The sequence below is a fragment of the Symphalangus syndactylus genome, chromosome 4, assembly GCF_028878055.3.
Source record: "Symphalangus syndactylus isolate Jambi chromosome 4, NHGRI_mSymSyn1-v2.1_pri, whole genome shotgun sequence".
Lineage (NCBI taxonomy): Eukaryota > Metazoa > Chordata > Mammalia > Primates > Hylobatidae > Symphalangus > Symphalangus syndactylus.
The window spans coordinates 141,599,160-141,619,983 of record NC_072426.2 but is presented as its reverse complement, the minus strand read 5'-3'; the positions used below and the strand labels follow the sequence as shown (position 1 = coordinate 141,619,983).

At 35.6% G+C, this 20,824-nt stretch overlaps 1 protein-coding gene across 12 annotated transcripts in view; it reads left to right on the top strand.

Moving 5' to 3' along the window:
* The window catches only part of DDX60 (DExD/H-box helicase 60), a 200,900-nt gene that overhangs the window by 18,188 nt on the left and 161,888 nt on the right, over positions 1-20,824 (top strand). For all 12 annotated transcript variants that reach the window (XM_063638363.1, XM_063638369.1, XM_063638362.1 and 9 more), the window contains 8 exons: positions 701-817; positions 9,050-9,208; positions 11,080-11,238; positions 14,638-14,779; positions 15,741-15,896; positions 17,581-17,686; positions 18,617-18,732; positions 19,968-20,128. In XM_063638363.1, coding sequence (XP_063494433.1) covers positions 701-817; positions 9,050-9,208; positions 11,080-11,238; positions 14,638-14,779; positions 15,741-15,896; positions 17,581-17,686; positions 18,617-18,732; positions 19,968-20,128 — 1,116 coding nt within the window. The remainder of the gene's footprint in view (positions 1-700; positions 818-9,049; positions 9,209-11,079; positions 11,239-14,637; positions 14,780-15,740; positions 15,897-17,580; positions 17,687-18,616; positions 18,733-19,967; positions 20,129-20,824) is intronic.

The following is a 20,824-nucleotide window of genomic DNA, read 5'->3' as shown; positions in this document are numbered from 1 at the left end:
GAAACCATCATTCTCAGTGAACTATCACAAGGACAAAAAACCAAACACCACATGTTCTCACTCATAGGTGGGAATTGAACAATGAGAACTCATGGACACAGGAAGGGGAACATCACACTCCGGGGACTGTTGTGGGTTGGGGGGAGGGGGGAGGGACAGCATTAGGAGATATACCTAATGCTAAATGACGAGTTAATGGGTGCAGCACACCAACACGGCACATGGATACATATGTAACAAACCTGCACATTGTGCACATGTACCCTAAAACCTAAAGTATAATAATAAAATAAAATAAAATAAAGAAATTTGTTAAAATATATGACATTAAATGGGGATGACGGTGTTTTGGAGGGTGCTGGAAGTGTTCTAAAATTAGATTGTGATATTTGTTCCAAAGTTGATAAATTTACTAACAGCCATTTAATTGTAACAAAATGAGGAATTTTATGTTATGTTAATTATACTTTTACGAAGCTGTTAAAAAACAAAATACACTGTATTCCTAGGCAAAAATTAACTTTCAAAGACACAATAGTGATGTTCGATGGGGTTTAAAACTTACAATTACATTGGCATATTTTTTTCCTAAGAAATATATTGTAACATAATTTTATCTAAAATATGTAATTTTCTATAGTTGGAAAATAATTACATATTTTATTTATAACAATTTTTCTGATTTTTCTTTATTTTACAGAATAAACAGAACATTAAAGATGCTTATATAACCCTGCTTAACCAGTTGGAAAGATCTAAACTTTCAGCATTAGCACCTCTTTTTGGAAGTTTAAAATGGAATAATATTATGGAAGAGGTAACAAAACATTTTAAAAAGCTTTGTATTTGGACTAAGTGTTTAGTTATAGAAAAGTTGCAAAAATCATACAGAGTTCTCATATACTTCTCATCCAGCTTCTCCTAATGTTAACATCTTAAATAACCACGGGACATTTATGAAAACCAGGAAATTAACATTGCGTCAATCCTATTAACTAAACTTTAGACCTTATTCCAATTCCACTGACTTTTCCACTGACATCTTTTTGCTATTTCAGGATCCAGTCCAGGATACCACATCCATTCAGTTGTCAGTCACACTTTTGAGTGTCCTCCAGTCTGTCACAGTTTCTCAGTCTTTTCTTGTCTTTCATGACCTTGACATTTTTGAAGACTACAAATCAGTAATGAGGTTATACATCTTTGGCCAGAATGTCACTGAATTAATCTTGGGTCCTCAGTGCACCCTAACAGTACGTGTGAGCATTGGTGAAGTTGGTGCCTGACAGTTTTCTCTACTGTGAAGTTACTATCTTCCCTTTGTAGTTAATAAATCTTGAAGACATGCTTTGTGACTATGCAGATCCTGTTTCTTCTCAAACTTTAGTTGATTCACTTTAATGCCCACAGTGGATCTTGTCTGCAACAATGATTATTGATGTTTTAGCCTAATGGTGATTTTTTATTTCACTCTTTCCTTGGAATTCCACTGTAAGGGACAGCTGTCCTAGTGCTGCCATTTATTTGTTTATTTATGTCAGTATGGATTAATATATTTATTTTATATTACTGGTTAAAATCCAACATTATAATTATTTTGGAGCTCAAAATGTTCCAGGTTTGAACATTAGAAGCCCCTTTAGGTTGGCGCCTGTGTTCTTTTACAAGCCCTCATCTTTCTGTACTTTCTAACTTTCTGAAATCACAAGATGGTCCAGTCTCATCTTGTATTTTCCCTGCCCCACCCCTGAAATTAACTACTTCGCCAAGGAAGAAGGCATTTAGAAGTTCAGATCTGAAAACTTTGTTGGTGAACTGCCACTGGGGTGTCATTGCTACTAGGGCTTTTCGGCAAATGGAACTAGGATTCAAATCCATGATGGTTTATTTTACCCCTCCCCTTTCTTTATTTTTAATTTCTCTCTTCAATCATGAGAAATCCAGTTTTCGTTATCTACAATATATTCACTTATTTGTTCAATTCTAATACACACAGAAAGTTACTTTATTTTATTTATTTTGATTTTTATAGATTCAGGGAATACATGTGCAGGTTTGTTACATGAATATATTGCATAATGTTGAAGTTTGGTTTTCTAGTGTACCCATCACCCAATGCTGTACTCAGCAGGTAACTTTTCAACCATTACTCCCCTCTGACTCACCCCGTTTTGGAGCCCCCGTGTCTATTATTTCCCTCTGTATATTAATTTTGTAATTGCTAACCATACCTGTGAGAAAAAGTCAATGAGATTATAAGATATATGTGCAGTTCTTTTTTAACTGTAGCCATGGAATATGCTAATATACTGTTTCCAAAGTTATTCAGGTTAGTGACTTTCTCACCCACCTCCTTTGGTGTGGTTGTGTTATCCTTTATTATGTAATGCAGTTAGATTCATTGGTTAATGTTTGTATTTCATCTTGGGTCCCTCCCACCTATTTCCTGGTTGTTTTTAATTGTGTTCATTTTGAAAGGTATGTGAAAGGTATAGGAAACATTACCACTACACACACACACACACACACATTCTGGTGTTAAACACATAGATGGTAGCTTCTATTTTTTTTTTTTTTTTTTTTTTTGAGACAGTCTCGGTTCGTCCCCCAGGCTGGAGTGCAGTGGCATGATCTCGACTCATTGTAACATCCACCTCCCAGGTTCAAGCAATTCTCCTGCCTCAGCCTCCCAAGTAACTGGAACTACAGGTGCCCACCACCATGCCCGGCTAATTTTTGTATTTTTAGTAGAGATGGGGTTTCACCTTGTTGGCTAGGCTGGTCTTGAACTACTGATCTTGTGATCCACCCACCTCGGCCTCCCAAAGTGTTGGGATTACAGGCGTGAGCCACCGCGCCCCACCATAGCTTCTATTTTCTTGAGTGTTTTTATCATAAATGCATGAATGTTTATTAAAAGTATGGATATAATTATATGATTTTTCCTCCTCAGTTTTATTAGTATTGTATAGGGTATTAATGATTTTCCCAGTACTGAAGCAACTCTGTATTACTGGAATAAATCCAACTTAGTCAGGGTGTGTTACTTCTTAATATGGTGTTGGATTCTGTTTACTAATATTTTGTTTAGAATTTTTGCATCAGTATGCATGAATGATATTTCTGTAATTTTGTTTCTTTGAATTGCCCTTATCTGGTTAGATGTCAGTGTGATATTTTCTTCATAAAAAAGATTAGAATGTCTTCTCTTCTTTTTCAATATTCTGAAATAATGTATAGATCATTGGGATTATCTAGTGTTTGAAGATTTGACAGAAATCCCTGTGAAGCCATATGGTCCTGGTGCTTTTTTGTGAGATATTTTTCTTAGTTTTCTGTATTTCTTCCATGGCAATTGACTTCTTTGGGCTTGTTAACTCTAATGGGGTCAAATTTAATAATTTATTATTCTGTGAAAATTATCTATTTCACTTAAGTTTTCAAGTCAATTTGCATAGAACTTTGTGAAGTAGGCTTTTGTGATTTAATTTATCTTCTGTTTCAATAATTACTTTGCCGTTTAATTTTTGTTTTGTATATTTGTGAGTTCTCTTGTTTTTTTCATGATCAAGTTAGCTAGTGGTTTGTCTGTTTTTAAGTTATTTAAAACCAAGAATTTTGATGTATTAATGAGATCTATTGATTTTTTAAATTTATTTTGTGCTTTCATCTTTTACTTTTTTTGTTTATCGGTTGTTTCTTTTTAGATTTTTTGGGGGGGTTGTGAACTTACTTAAAAACTTCATTTATTTTTATTGTTAAACATACTTAGTGAAATAAACTTTCCTCTGAATCACTGCCTTAAATATATCTCATAGATTATGCTGTAAATTGTTTTTGTCATTTAAAAAAATAAATTCTTTAATTTCAGTTTATATTCCTTTCACCCAAGATTGACTGAATAGAAATGTTTTTAAGTTCCAGATTAAAGCCCGTTTGTGATTTTTTTTTTTTTGAGACAGAGTCTCACTCTGTCACCAGGCCAGAGTGCAGTGGCACGATCTCGGTTCACTGCAACCTCCGCCTCCCGGGTTCAAGCAATTCTCCTGCCTCAGCCTCCCAAGTAGCTGGGACTACAGGCTCGTGCCACCACACCCAGCTAATTTTTGTATTTTTAGTAGAGATGGGGTTTCACCAAGTTGGCCAGGATGGTCTCGATCTCTTGACCTTGTGATCTGTCCTCCTTGGCCTCCCAAAGTGCTGGGATTACAGGCATGAGCCACCGCGCCCGGCTACGTTTGTGATTTTTTAAATTTCTTTTTTTTTCCCACTACCTTTATTGTATTATGAAGATGTTAACATATAATTAATTTTTATGGAAGTGCTGGGGACATTTAAGACAAATGAAGATTCCCTATCACCACAATGTAGTTTGATTCATAAGGTCTACTCTGTTGATTATGATGGTTTAAGTCTTTTATCCCTTACTTTTTGTCCAGCTCTCTCTTTTGCATATTAAAATTTGTTATTATAGGTGAGTTTCTCTATAGAGTTTCTTTTATCTTTTGTCATTTTTGTTTCACAAAGTTGGTTGCCATGCTATATGTTGGATGATTTTTCATAAGGATTATCTTTTCATTATAGATTATGGCTTTTAGAATAAAAGACTGCTTTTCTTTTTCACATGTAATGCTTTTGAGTTTGAATTCTACTTAGCGCAATGTAAAGATACTAACCTCTGCTCTCTTTTAGTTTCCATTTACCTGATAGAATTATGTCCATTCCTTTATTTTTAGTCTTTCTGAATCACTTTGTTTAGTTGTGTGTCTTGTATATGGAATATGGTCCAAGTTCAAATTATTTTTTCTTTTATAGGTAAGTCTCACATTTACTGTTATGATTGATATGTTTGGTCTTGATTCTATAATATGTTATAGGCCTTTGTATTCTGGTGTGTTAAGTTTCTTTAATTATGAGATGTGTATTCTTTGTTATTTTATTTAAATAATTTTAAACTTTGGGCTGTTTTACATGTTATGGTAATTACCTTTGTGCCGCACCATTTTTATAAAAAGAATAATCTCAATCCTCTGTTTCCTTATTTTACCTTTCACTATCTGGTTTCTGAGGTTTTAATTTTTCTCAGTATCCTCTAGCACTCATTTATTGTGTATAGTGGGTTTTCTTATATTATTATTTTTAAAATATTAACTTTATTATTATTAAATTATCATTATTACTATTTTTTTTTTTTTTATTGAGACAGTCTTGCTCTCTTGCCCAAGCTAGAGTGCAGTGACACGATCTCAGCAACCTCCCTGCCTCCCTGATTCAGGTGATTCTTCCACCTCAGCCTTCGTAGTAGCTGGAACTACAGGCCTGTGGCACCACACCTGGCTAATTTTTGTATTTTTATTAGAAATGAGTTTTTATTATGTTGCCCAGGCTGGTCTCAAACTCCTGGCCCCAGGCTCCCAAAGTGCTGGGATTATAGGCATGAACCACCGTGCCTGGCATAATTTTGTTGTTGATAAGATGTGCGATGATATAAATATTTTTTTGTCTTTCATTTCCACTTTTATTTTTCTGACCTTTTTTGGTTTTTATTTTATGTCATTTAGTTGTTTTCTTACCTTTCTTCACTAAATTTTATTGAGATTATTCTCCTTTGGGCATCTTGTAACTTATTCTTTATTTCTGGATAAATTTGCATTTTTCTATGATTATTTTGCTGAATTAATTATTTATTGTCTCTTTCTTTCTTTCTTTCTTTCTTTCTTTCTTTCTTTCTTTCTTTCTTTTCTTTCTTTCTAACTCTGTTTTCGGTTTATCAGTTGCTGAATAAAGATCATTTTTTGTCTGGGCACGGTGGCTTATGCCTGTAATCCCAGCACTTTGGGAGGCCGAGGTAGGTGGATCACAAGATCAAGAGATCGAGACCATTTTCACCATCATGGTGAAACCCCATCTCTACTAAAAATACAAGAATTAGCCGGGCATGGTGGTGCACGCCTGTAGTCCCAGCTACTCGGGAGGCTGAGGCAGGAGAATCGCTTGAACCTGGAGATGGAGGTTGCAGTGAGCTGAGATCCCTGAACCCAGGAGGTGGAGGTTCCGGTGGGCCCAGATCACGCCACTGTACTGCAGCCTGGTGACAGAGTGAGACTCCGTCTCAAAAAAAAAAGATCATTTTTTGTATGATTGAATGCTTGTTTGAGTATATCCATATTTAGAATGTAGACTTGGAGATTTCTTCTGCTTTATAATTGCTGATATTATTATTACTTTTGGAGGTAATGATGAGATTTTTCACACAATTTGTGTGAATTTTTTTCCTGCTATTATTTTTTTGCAATAGCCCTCTATGTACTTTCCTTTCATTTTAATGATATTGAGGTTTGTTACAAGATACTTTAATTCAGTTTAATCCAATCCAATTAATTTAATTTAATATAATTTAATTTAATGTTATCTTTTTCTGCCAGCTTGTCAGAGTCCAGGAATGTTAGTGGGGTTTTTGTTAGTTTGTTCATTTATTTGTTTCGGTAGTGGGTGAATGGTTTTGGGTCTTCAGATTATCTGCTTTTCTTCTGACTTGCAGAGCCCTCGAATTCTTCTTTGTCTTCTTTTACCCTTTTGCCACTTAATTGCCAAAGAATACTTCTTCCTTTTTTAAAGCTTCCTTTTCTTTCCCAAAGCTGTTTTCAGAAAATTGTCCCCTTAAGTAGTTCGTGTCTTTTAAATAGTTTCTATTCTTTTTAAAAATTTTAAATTAAAAAAATTATCTTTGACACATCATAACTATATATTTATGAAGTACAATGTTTTGTTTTGATATATGTATACAATGTGACATGTTACATGGAGCTAATTAACATATCCATCACCTTGCTTACCTATCATTTTTTATTGTGAGACATTTGAAATTTATGCATTTATTTTGAAATATATGACATTATTATTGGTTGTAGTCATCCTGCTGTATGATAGATCTCAAAACCCATTCCTCTTTTTTATCTGAAAGTTTGTACCCTTGGATCAGCAAGTCTCCATTTCTCCCCTCACCCTCTGAAGAGAAGAGTTTCTCTTCTCTATTTCTATGAGTTCAACTTCCTTAGATTCTGCATATAAGTGAGATCCTTTGATATTTGTCTCTTTGTCTTGGCTTATTTCACCTAGCATAATATCCTCCAGATTCATTCATGTTGTTTAAAATGACAGGTTATCCCCCCGTTTTAAATACTCAATAGTATTCCATTGTGTATATATACCTCATTTTCACTGTCCGTTCATCTGTTAATAAACACTTAGGTTGATCCACGTCTTGATTATTGTGAACAATGTGTCAATGAACATGGGAGTGCAGATATCCCTTCAACATACTGTTAAAAGAAAAACTTCAGCCGAATTAAATTTAAAAGAGTTTAATTGAGCAATGAACGATTCACATATCAGGCAGCCTCCAGAATCACAGCAGATTCAGAGAGACTCCAGGGGTGCCTCATGGTCTGAGCAAGCTTATAGACAAAAAATGTAAAGTGACGTACAGGAATCGAAAGTGAGGTACACAATAGCTGGATTGGTTACAACTCTGCATTTGCCTTATTTGAACACAGTTTGAATGCTCAGCAATGTATGAGTGGTTGAAGTAAGGATGCTGGGATTGGCCAAGACAGCGACTGTTACAGGAACATACTCCTAAACTAGGTTTTCAGTCTTGTCTACCTATTAAGTTACGTTGCAATTCATCCACAAGGATTCAAATATGGAAGTACGAAGTCCTTCTCAAGCCATATTTAGTTTGCTTTAACCATATTAATTTCAGTTCCTTTGGATACATACCCAGACATGGGATTACTGGGTCATATGGTAGTTCTAATTTTAGTTTTTTGAGGAAGCTTCATACCATTTTCCATAATGGCTGTACTGATTTACATTCCTACCAAGAATGTGTTAGAGTTCTCTTTTCTCTGCTTCCTCTCTGACACCTGTTATGTTTCATCTTTTTGATAAAAGCCCTTCTGACAGATGTGAGGTGATACCTCATTGTGGTTTTAATTTGCATTTGCCTAATAATTGGTATAATTAGTAACACTGAGCATATCTTTCATGTACCTGTTGGCCGTTGGGTTTTTTGTTTGTTTGTGTGTTTGTAATAATGTCTGTCCAGGTCCTTTGTCTATTTTTAAATTGGATTATTTGTTTTCTTACTATTGAGTTTGAGTTGTTTCTATACTTTAGATCTTAACTCCTTATTAAATGTATGGTTTGGCCAGGCGCAGTGGCTCATACCTGTAATCCCAGCACTTTGGGAGGCCTAGGTGGGTGGATCATTTGAGGTGAGGAGTTTGAGACCAGCCTGGCCAACATGGTGAAACCCTGTCTCTACTAAAAATACAAAAATTAGCCAGGCAGCAGTGGCACGTGCCTGTAATCCTAGCTACTTGGGAGGCTGAGGCAGGAGAATCGCTTGAGCCTGGGAGGCAGAGATTGCAGTGAGCTGAGATTGAGCCACTGCACTCCAGTCTGGGTGACAGAGTAAGACCTTGTCTGTAAATCAATCGATCAATCAATCAATGTATAGTTTGCAAAATCAGTGGACTGACTGTGTTTCATTTCCTTTGCAGAAGATGTTTACTTCGATGCCATCCCATTTGGCTATTTTTGCTTTTGTTGCCTGTGCTTTTGTGGCCGTATCCAATATACACTGCCCAGACCAATGCTGTAGAGCTTTCCTCCTATGTTTTCTTCTAGTAGTTTTACAGTTTCGAGTCTTACATTTACGTCTTTAATCCATTTTGAGTTGCTTTTTGTATATGGTATGAGGATCTAATTTCATTGTTTCTCTTGTTAGACAGTGAGCTCTTTTATTCTATGTATACAGGTTTCCTTTCATCTCAGAAAAATTTTATCATTTCATTTTTTTAACTTTAAGTTCAGGGATACATGTATAGGATTTTTATGGAGGTAAACTTGTGTCATGGAGGTTTGTTGTACAGATTATTTTGTCACACATGTATTAAGCCTAGTAGTACCCACTAGTAAGATCACTTACAAATAAAAATTTTTTCTAAATAGCATGACATGTTACAATTTTTTTCTTTGACAGGCACACGAAACTGTATCTCTGCTTACACAAATCTGGCCAGAGGGATCTGACATTCGGCGTGTCTTTTGTGTTACTTCATGCTCATTATCTTTGAGAATGTACCATCGCTTTTTAGGAAACAGAGAGCCCTCCTCTGGTCAGGCAACTAAGATCCAACAGGTGTGGTTGTTATAACTTTACTGAGAAATACTGTTTCTCTCCACTTTTGAAATTTTGTTGATTTGTATCTTTCATTTCCTCTGTTTGGTACTTAATGTTTTTCTCTTATTTATATAAACTTCAAAAAATAAAACTGAAATTTATGTCTATCAGGAAACCCTTATTGTGCCATTAAATTATTTAATGTTTTACTATGTGGATGTTTCACTTAGTGTATATTTAGTCTAAATCATCCAAAGGAAGATGAAACAAGACAGGATATTAGCACTTGGTGGAGGCCTAATATGCTACTATGTTTTGGGCTTTTTGTATGCATTGTGCCATTAAATCCTCACAACAGCATTGTGAGAAAGGCATAGTATTCCCATTTCACCTATGAGAACACTGAAGTTCAAATAGTCCAGGTAACATTTTTCAAACCAGAGGTACTAAATAGCAATGTGGACTGAGCTCAGGTCCATCTTGTGCAAGTTCCACAATACCAAACTGTCTTTTGAAAGAGCATTCCTTCTGTAGCGTCTTGGCATCATCCTAGCTGGAGAGATACTAAAGTTTTTAACCTTCTTTATTGCCAATAGGGTCCATTAAGAATCTGTTGGCCAGTCTGGATTCCTTCCCCCAATATACAGTTGTCTCTATGTATATGTGCTTATGGGTGTGCATGTTTACACACACACACACACACACACACACACTCAAACGCATGTGTATACATACTATTCTGTATACAGTCTACCTACTGGGGGATTCTTGGCTAAAGATTTCCATTAAAGAGAAATGAAGTTTCTGAACATTTCAGAAATGTTCAGGGCTCATTATCTTTTACTTAGTATCCTTACAATTGTTTTTCCAGTTATCAGATTGAATATATTTTTAGTGAAACATTTCTTCGTAACTAGACATAGTATTTTAAATCATTCTCACAAAAATGATACTAAGTCAAATCTGCCTCTCTGGAATTTCTAATGATTAGACTCTATTTGTATTTGGCCTTCTGGAGGTGCCCTGATGAAATCTTACACTTGCTTTGTTGATAGCCCTGCAAATGTTTGAACATAGCTATGACGTTCTTGTCCGATGATATCAGATATGTCCACTTCTTTACCTGTGTTCGCACAGGACAGGTTTTTCAGATATATTACCATCCTGGTGTCCTCGCCCTGGTAATTTTCAATATTATTTAAAAATATGATGCCTTGGATGGAAGAGAGCATTTAATGTGTGGCTCTATCAGCATAGAGTCCTAGGAAATTACGACTTCATTAGTTGCTTGATCAGCTCATGTAGAGTTTAGCTTAACTAAAAATCCTGAAAAATGTTTTATTTTAACTGTGATTAAGCCGGCAGCTTCCCATTCCACTTACCTCACGTCTGTATAAATGTGGTAGAGTTTATTTTATAAAGAAGTCTTAAAAAGTGTAGAATGAAAAATGTAATAATTCAGTTGGGCACAGTGTCTCACACCAGTAATCCTAGCACTTTGGGAGGCCGAGGCAGGTGGGTTACCTGAGGTCAGGAGTTCGAGACCAGCCTGGCCATGGTGAAACCGCGCCTCTACTAAAAATACAAAAATTAGCCGGGCATGGTGGCAGGTACCTATAATCCCAGCTACTCGGGAGGCTGAGGCAGGAGAATCGCTTGAACCTGGGGTTGGAGGTTGCCGTGAACTGAGATTGGGCCACTTCACTCCAGCCTGGGTGAAAGAGCAAAACTCTGTCTCAAAAAAAAAAAAAAAAAAAAAAAGAAAGGAATAAAATAATTCATGATTCCTGAACAGCAAAGGTAGCTGCCAGCTTTTGTGGTCCTACATGCTTATTATACAATGTCACACCCTGCTGTTCTCTGGCTTATGCCTTCTTTATTTTATTCAGGTGAACAGTAATTGCTTAACCCTGCAGGAGATGGAAGATTTGTGTAAACTGCATTGTCTCACTGTGGTTTTTCTACTCCATCTGCCTCTTTCTCAAAGAGCTTGTGCTAGAGTCATCACTTCTCATTGGGCTGAGGACATGAAGCCTTTATTACAAATGGTAAATGTACTCTTTATTAGTTTACTATTTTTGTGTTTCGAATGTTTGATAGAAACTACAATACCTTTCAAAATTCTCTTATGTGGGACTACTATTAGCCCCTTGGGGGCTATAAAAGTTTAATGGGCTACATCAACCACTTTCCAATTTCAGCATCTATGTTTAGGAGAACTAACAAATAGCATGATATATATCTAACCTAAGGAAAAAGCCTCTTTATTTTTCCTTTGTTAAATCTCTGCCAAGGTCAGGTTTTTGTGTTATCACTATAGTTGATGGTTGGTGATCACTGTGGTCTGCTCTTAAGAGGAACTGAAGAAATCAATTTCGTAGTTTATTATTTTCAACTGTTATAGAGAATATTTAGAGACAATTTGGATACTTTAGAGAAATAGAAGCAAAAACAGAAGAAAAACTTCCCCGGAGGCCTACCATTTTAATCAATATGGATAACTGTTAACATTTTGGTTTATTCTTTTTATTTTAAATGCATAGATTTTTCTGATGTTTTATTGTTTCTTATATTGGAACTCTATGTATACATATATTTTTTCATGTCTTTCTATTTTCTGTCACAATATTAGTATCATTTTTAATGGCTACTAGTTATCTTTTAGTACCATGGTTTACTTACCCATTTCTCTATTATGGAATATTAAGAAGACTTTGATGGTTGTATTATAGATGTTGTTATCCTCTTTGTGTATAAGCCTTTTCCTTTCATTTGGGATTATTTTGGCTTGAGAGCTAGAAATGGGATTAAAGGATCAATTGGCATGAACTTTTTTTAAGGATCATGATACATATAGTGAAAATATTCAAGGAAAGTATTTTATGACCAATTAACTAGGAAGCCAGTCCACAAACATTTAGTGCATTGTGCTAATCACTGGGATAGAGTGAGAAAGATAAAAACATATTTACCTTTCCCACTCCAACCCCTTCATAGATCTACATTTTCCAGAGAAGACAGATATTAAATTTTGAAAGTAATTATGAAGATGGAATCATAGAATGCTTTATAACCTGATAATAAAAAGATCCAACGTAGTCTGAAAACGATGGTTTTTCTTAAGAAATGAAGAGAGGCCAGCCACGGTGGCTCACACCTGTAATCCCAGCACTTTGGGAGGCAGAGGCAGGTGGATCACGAGGTCAGGAGATTGAGACTATCCTAGCTAACACGGTGAAACCTCGTCTCTACTAAAAATATACAAAAAAAAAAAAAAAAAAAGTAGCCAGGTGTGTTGGTGGGCACCTGTAGTCCCAGCTACTCGGGAGGCTGAGGCAGGAGAATGGCATGAACCTGGGAGGCGGAGCTTGCAATGAGCTGAGATTGTGCCACTGCACTTCAGCCTGGGTGACAGAGCAAGACTCGGTCTCAAAAAAAAAAAAAAGAAAGAAAGAAATGAAGAGAAATGAAGTGACCCAAGTCCTGGAGGAAGAGAAGGAGTTAGCAGGATGGAGAGAGGATGAAACTGGATTCTAGGGCATGAAGCAGCATGTGTGATTATCCTGAGGATGGCATAACCAAGGAACTGAGATAATCTATCATAGCAGGGGTAGGAAAAATATGGGAAAGTGATGAAGCTAAAGAGGCGGGTAAGAGACAAGTCACATAGGATTCTGTAGGCCCTGTTGAGAGAATGGAGATGTAACTTGATAGAAGCACAATGAGGATCCACTGGAAGGTTTCAAATGGATGCGTGGCACTTGCATTTGCAGAAACTTTCCCTGGCGTGCAATGCAGAGAGTGCATTGTAGAGGCAAAACAGGGGGGATTTGGGGAAATTAGGTGGCTATTACCTCAGTCATGTAAGTGTTGATGGTGTCAGGGACCAGCAAGAGGTAAGTAGGGATGAATAACAGTGGGCAATTTTAAAAGTTATTTAAGGTGAATAATGACAAGTTTAGTGATTAAGTGTGGGGAACGAGGGAAAGGAAGGAGTCAAATAATTCCTAGACCCTTGGCTTGAGCATTTGTGGGGATGCTGCCATTGTATGAAGGGTATGTTAGTGGGGAAGGATCATGAATTTCTTTTTTGGAAATATCGAGTCAAGTTTAAAGTGCCAGTGCAATGTCCACATGCAGATATCTAGTAAACAATTTAAAATAATGGTTTGGACTTAGAAGGGTGGAATGGGCTGGAGATAGAAGTTTAGGAATCGTTACCCTATGGATGTTAATTGATGCTATGCTAAGAGATGAAGCTATTTTGGAAGAGAGATATGGTAAGAGAGCTGAGGACAGGGAGTTCAAATATTCCAATATTAAACACTTAATATGGGTTGAGACAGTGGCAAAAGACACTGAGAAGGAACTACTTAGATAAATGGGAATAAAATCAAGAAGAATGGGTTGTCCTGAAGGTCAAAGGAACTGGGCAGTTCAAAAGGTGGATGTGGTTAATAGTATGAGCTGCTATAGAGGATTGTAATAGGTTGAGGACTGAAAATACATTGGTTTTAATGAAACGGAGCTCACTGTTGATCACAATTAAGAGATTAAGGTCTAGGTTGTACTTTTAGCTAATAGAAAATAATAGTCTTTAATTAGACATAACAACGATCCTCTTATGTCCTCATTTTGCAAAGGAAAAACTTGGACTCAGCTGTGTGGTCCATGATCACAGCTAACGAATGGTCAAGCTGAGATCTGACTTCACTCTGTCCAGCTTCCAAATATTTGCGCTATGGAGTAACAGCTGATCAGCCCATAGTCAGCCATCCTTCCTGCCTTTCCCATACTCCATGCCTGATTTTTGGTAACACTGTAGCTTGAGGTATAATTTCAGGTAGCCCCTCATATTTTCACAATAAAAGAAATTTTTGACATTTTTTGAGGCCTCTTGAGAAAGCAACTAAGCAAATCATAGAAGGGATCGTTCCATGAGGTTTACTCTGAATCTTGAAGCACGGAGACCAACCAGGTAGGTGGATGGGAATCTTAAGAGTTTGAAGGATTCAGCATCTTCTAGGTCCCTGAACACTCAAACACATTTTTAAAAATGCTCCTTTGACCTGAAAGTTAAATCTGAACATATGAAAATCTAAATAAAGAATAGAAGCACATTTCAAAGCGGAAATATTTCTGTAGCTTTGGGATTCTATCTGTGGGTAACAGTGTGAGAAAAATACTATTTTGAGAGTCAAATGCAGATTTCCTTGATTCAGGATAAAGAACTATACGGAATGCATTTTGGGATCAGTTTTTATTTTATTTTATGCTTTAATTCCTTAAGGTATAAAGCATTCACCGTTACCCAGCCTGCATGGGCTTACATTAACAAGAACTGGAACGACCCTGCCCACTGCCTTTCAGTTCAGAAGCATATGAACCCTATAATTTATTGCTAATAGGAATATTGCCAATAACTTGGTTTTATTTTCAATTTTCAGAAAAAATGGTGTGAATATTTCATCTTAAGAAATATACATACTTTTGAACTTTGGAATCTGAATTTAATTCACCTTGCTGACTTAAGTGATGAGCTTTTGTTGAAGAATATTGCTTTTTACTATGAAAATGAAAATGTAAAAGGTACCATCTCAGTATATTATAACTATTATACTTCCATCCACAGATAAACTTTATAAGGAATTTAAAACTACAAAATAATTTTTCTGTACTTCCAACATACAGCAATTATTTTCATCTTTGTTCACATATGTATGTAATATTTTAGTTGCAATCAGAGGGAATGCTATATTTTAAAATATGTTTTTCACTTTATATTGCATTAAAAGTATTTCAGGAGAACATATATATTTGTGTGTCCAGCATTTTCAGTTAATTTCAAAAGTTGAACTTTTCATTTAAATGCATGCCTAATATTTCTTCATAAAATTTAATTAATTATTTCAGTACTATTGAGATATTTAGGAAATTTAATTTTTCTCCAAAAGATAAGGCTAAGTTACATATTTTTATATGTAATTTGTTTTTCTTTCTTTAAAATCTTTTCTTAGGGTAAGATTTCTGATATTTCCTAATAGTAAAACCAAACCAAACAAAACAAAAACATATTTGGACAGAACTCTAACTGATTGAACATCATTGAAGCTTTGACCTGTGATGTGGTTCCTTCATGTTGTAATCACTGTAATGAATTAGCTGCATATAAACTTAACAATCCTTTACCAATTTTCTCATCTCTCAAAAACTTAAGTTTTTATTCTGTTTTGTTGGTTGTAAAGTTATGTGTGGCATAACATTTTTATTACCTTAAAGAGTAGTTAAATGTTCACAATGCATTTTGTGGGTTAATATACTTACAAATTTAATACTTAGTTCTTAAAAAGAAAAACAAGATAAACTTTATAATCTGTATCTTGTAGTCAACACTAGTGACCATTTTCATTTATGTCCAGTGTGGAACTCACTAAAAATTTCACTCTGGAAAGTATTTCAGAATTCCATCAATTTACTCAAAATGTGACTAATGATTCTTTGTGTGGGAGTGGATGGCTTCTAGTATTTAGTGTTTTTAATTGTTACGCAGGCCTACATTTGAGTTTCGGAGATACCATTATGAAAGATTATGAATATCTCTGGAATACCGTATCAAAGTTGGTCCGAGACTTTGAGGTTGGACAGCCATTTCCTCTGAGAACAACAAAATTTTGTTTTCTTGAAAAGAAACCATCACCAGTCAAAGGTAATAAATTTCTAAATTAATCTGAAATGAAAGCATTATTCCTCTGAAAATGTTTAGGAAACACCACTAATTCAGTGCTGCAAGTATAAATAATTTTCTGGCACTTGAATTTTAATAATAAAAATAAATTACCTTTATTCTTATATCCTTGGAGTGGTATGCTGTGACTATAATTATGAAGATTTACATTTTGCTTGTAATTAATATCGTTTCAATTAAAAAACACAGCCAGATATATATGACTTCCATTTCCAGCAATATGGCACTTACAGGTCCACAGAAAAATCTCCTTGTGTAAAGCACTTGAGATGCTGAATAAGAGACACCAAACATCTTTTTATATCATTATAGCTAAGCTCAAAACATCCTGGGGCTGAAAAATTTAGGGAAGGCCACATGGGCTCTCCACCTCTTTTAGGCAGCAAGTTGCAGGGGCTTAAATAAGAAAGGATCCCGACAAACACAGGCACAGGGAGCACCAGGAGGATCCCAGGCAGAGCAATGGTGGTTTACCTGGAATCATGAACCAGACATTCAATAGAAGAAAAAGCCATTCATTTGTCTATTATCATAATATACATGATATGTAATATCTATCTATCTATGTATCTATCTATCTATCTATCTCGTGTGTGTGAGTGTGTGTGTGTGTGTGTGTGTGTGTGTGGAAAATCAAGGGGGACCCGAGAATACTGTAATCACATCAAATAATTTCATTACCGTCTGTATTTTTCCCTACTTCTTTTTTATTTCATTTTCATGAAAGTCTTTGTATATGTGTTTGTATATGTATATAGATATATAATCTCTGAGGCTTCCATCGTCAAACTCTTTGTCTTATAATAAGGAATAATAAAACGAATTCACATTTGAAAATAAAAGGCATAGGTATTTTTCTTTATCTTCCTTCCTTCCTTCCTTCCTCCCTCCCTCCCTCCCTCCCTCCCTCCCTCCCTCCCTGTGTGCTTGCTTGCTTTCTTCTTTTCTTTTCTTCCTTCCTTTCTTTCTTTCTTTCTTTCTTTCTTTCTTTCTTTCTTTCTTTCTTTCTTTCTTTCTTTCTTTTCTTTCTTTTCTTTCTTTCTTTCTTTCTTTCTTTCTTTCTTTCTTTCTTTCTTTCTCTTTCTCTTTCTTTCCTTTCTTTTTCTTTCTTTCTTTTTTCTTTCCTTCCTTCCTTCCTCCCTCCCTCCTTCCTTCCCTCACTCCCTCCTTTCTTTCTCTCTCTTTCTTTCATTCTTTCCTTTCCCTCTCTCCCTCCCCTCCCTCCCTTCCTTCCTTCCTTCCTTCCTTCCTTCCTTCCTTCCTTCCTTCCTTCCTTCCTTCCTTCTTCCCATCCACCTACCTATCTGATTTATCCATCTATCATCTGTCTACTTACCCATCCATCCATCCACCCATCCATGCATCCATCCATCCACCCATCCATGCATCCATTCACCCACCCATCCCCCATGCATATCCACCCACCCATCCCCCATGCATATCCACATATATGCCAAAATGCTGTCTAATTCTTTATACTCTACTGTGTTCCAAAGTGTTTTACTGTGGGAAATAGCTTTATGAGAAGGGCTGAACTTGATACATGTAAATAAGATTAATGTAAAATATTTTTAATACGAAGTTTTAGAAAATGATATGTAATATTCCTGTCTGAAAGTTTTACATTTTTTTTGTTTGTTTACAGACAGCTCCAATGAAATGGTGCCCAATTTGGGTTTTATTCCAGTGTCATCTTTTGTGGTTGATAAATTTGCTGGAGATATTTTGAAAGATTTGCCTTTTCTAAAGAGGTATAAGGCCAAAAACTGTGCCTCAATAAATACTTGTATGGAATACATGAGTTACTCAACAAGGATTATTTGAAATGCAGATGATTAGAGTACATTACATGTAGTATGAATTTAAAATCAAAATTTTATTCTGTTTTGTTGGTTGTAAAGTTATGTGTGGCATAACATTTTTATTACCTTAAAGAGTAGTTAAATGTTCACGATGCATTTTGTGGGTTAATATACTTACAAATTTAATACTTAGTTCTTAAAAAGAAAAATGAGATAAACTTTAAATGAAAATGGATGAATTAAAAATGAATTTTTTTTTTTTTTTTGAGACAGAGCTTGCTCTGTTGCCCAGGCTGGAGTGCAGTGGTGCAATCTCGGCTCACTGCAAGCTCCGCCTCCCGGGTTCACGCCATTCTCCTGCCTCAGCCTCTCCGAGTAGCTGGGACTACAGGCGCCCGCCACCACACCTGGCTAATTTTTTGTATTTTTAGTAGAGACGGGGTTTCACCATGGTCTCGATCTCCTGACCTCGTGATCCGCCCGCCTCGGGGCCCCTCCCAAGGTGCTGGGATTACAAGCGAGAGCCACTGCACCCGGCCTAAAAATGAATTTAAAATCAAAATTTTCAATGCCTTTTGGCCATTACTATGTAAAAATCTGTATAGTTTTTAATCTTAGAATAAATCATTACAGCTGCATATTTTAAATTAATGAATTAATGAATGCCTATTAGTTGATATTGATGGGACTGTTAGAGACATGGAGTAGATTTGATTTATTAAACCTCTAATAAACTGCTCTTTGGATTCTACCACCCACATCCTATTGCAGGAAGAGGAAGGGGAATTATGATTTTCAAAAACATTATAAAATAAAATGTGTGCTGTGTTATATTTGGAAGTGTGCAATTTAAAATATGCCTTTTTTTTTGTCTCACAGTGATGATCCTATTGTTACTTCACTGGTTAAACAAAAGGAATTTGATGAACTTGTGCACTGGCATTCTCATAAACCCCTGAGTGATGATTATGACAGGTCCAGGTGTCAGTTTGATGGTGAGCTCTGTGACTAGTGAAATAAATTTAAATCTACTTTACTCTCTGCCTTTCATTTTATAGTGGAAAATTATCATATCATGAGACACAAATTAAATTTTTTTGAATGAAAATAGTCTACAAGATATTTAGATGTGCATTGGGAAAGATGGTAATGAAAAATTCTCTTTTTCTTTATTGACAGTCGTACGTATGTAGATATGTATGTGTTTTAGGAGGAAGTGCTAGAAGTTGTTTCAAGGAAAGATGGTTTGTAGTTTAAGCAATGTATGTATGCCTTGGAGTCAAATATATTGAGACCATAGTCTTTCAAGCAATTTTAACTGTTTCATAACACCCGATTGGCTGCATGTAACACGCACCAGCATGCTATCTGCCTGCATGCTCAGGGTGGTTGAAACTACAAAAGGAGGCCCATGAAACCACTAACAGTGGATCAACAGAGACTGAATTTGGGATCTTGTCTTCATCTCAACTTTCTGTATCCCTATGCTTACCCCCAGCCCCCTTAGAGTTGACAAAACTTACTCTGAGAATAACCTAGGAGTAGGCATAGCAAGTATGCTCCTGTGAAGTACTTATTAGCCTGGGTATGTAAATAATGACCAAGGTGTCGGGGGATACTTTAGATGAACCATTAACATGCTTCAGAGTGGTTTGGTGTGATGTGTATAGTTACAGACATAGAAAAATTAATCAGCTTAGTTATTTCATTACTGTGAGTATTACAGTTTTTATGGAGATAAGAGAGTAAGGCATATCTTGACTTTGGGGGCGTCTTATTTTATTAGATTTTACCATTTTAGCTGCCATGCTCTGGGCTCTGGCCCTGTGGCTATGGTCCGGAGTAAGGATTTTTTCTGTCCAGTGATACAGGAAGTCAGAATATCTTAGATGGTTGTCTTCTTCACTCTGCCTCTACCTTCTTCTTAAACTAATTCACAGGGCACAGGACATAGGTAATGCCTGGAATCCATCATTTTTTTGTTGCACCCTGATACCTAATTTAGGAGGTAGACCATGAAAGTGTGTTTTGTAACTTCCATCTTTTAAATAAGAAAAGGAATTATTATCTATAGATAACTTGATTTTACATTCTCTCTTTAAGAAAGATAATAAGATTAAATTACTTTTCCACTAATTTAAACTACTGGATGTGGGATAATATGAAGAACTGATGAGAATGCTATTGAAAAACTACAATAAAGTCACATTTTAAGTCTTTTCTTTTTCAGAAAAATCTAGAGACCCTCGTGTTCTTAGATCTGTGCAAAAGTATCATGTTTTCCAACGGTTTTATGGGAATTCATTAGAAACAGTCTCTTCAAAAATCATCGTGACTCAAACTATTAGGTCAAAGAAGGATTTTAGTGGGCCCAAGAGCAAAAAGGCACACGTATGTTCTATAAATTCTATCAAATTAAAAAAATTTTCTTTTTCTTTTCTCAAGTTGATATGTGTTATCCCTTTGGTGTTTTCTTTTTATATAATGCCTTTTCTTGATATATATATATATATATATATATATATGCATGTATTTTTATATATGATTACTTATTCTTTTACCTCTTGCTGAAAAAGCCTAACCTGCATAAAAAAGTTGTAATGGTATTCTATACATAATAACATATGTATCTATTTGAAGAATAATTAAGTGACTAAAGTTTTGAGTTTAGAAATTTTAAACTAACATTAAAAATATAGTTGTTCATTAATGACAGGAAAATCTTTTTCATATAGGTAGTAAAAATAGATATGAAATGTTTATCTACTTTTTTTCTAAATTATAAAGAGTGTTTACACTTTCCCAAAGTATTTAAATGATTGATTAATCCAGCACATTTTGTGAGTGGAAGGTTAGAACTCTGCATTTCCTCTTTCTGGGTGGGTTGTACTCCTGCAACCTTACCTTTTTCCTCCTTGGGATGTCGTTTTTCTACTCTTTTCCTGGGAGACATAACTGGGGATGGAATACAAGGAGTAAATAAGGAAAGTTCCAATCCATTTCTGGAATAATAATACTAATAGTTTATGATCTAAAATTATCAGTTGATAATTCCTGAAACATTAATGTCTAAGTACAGATATTTTT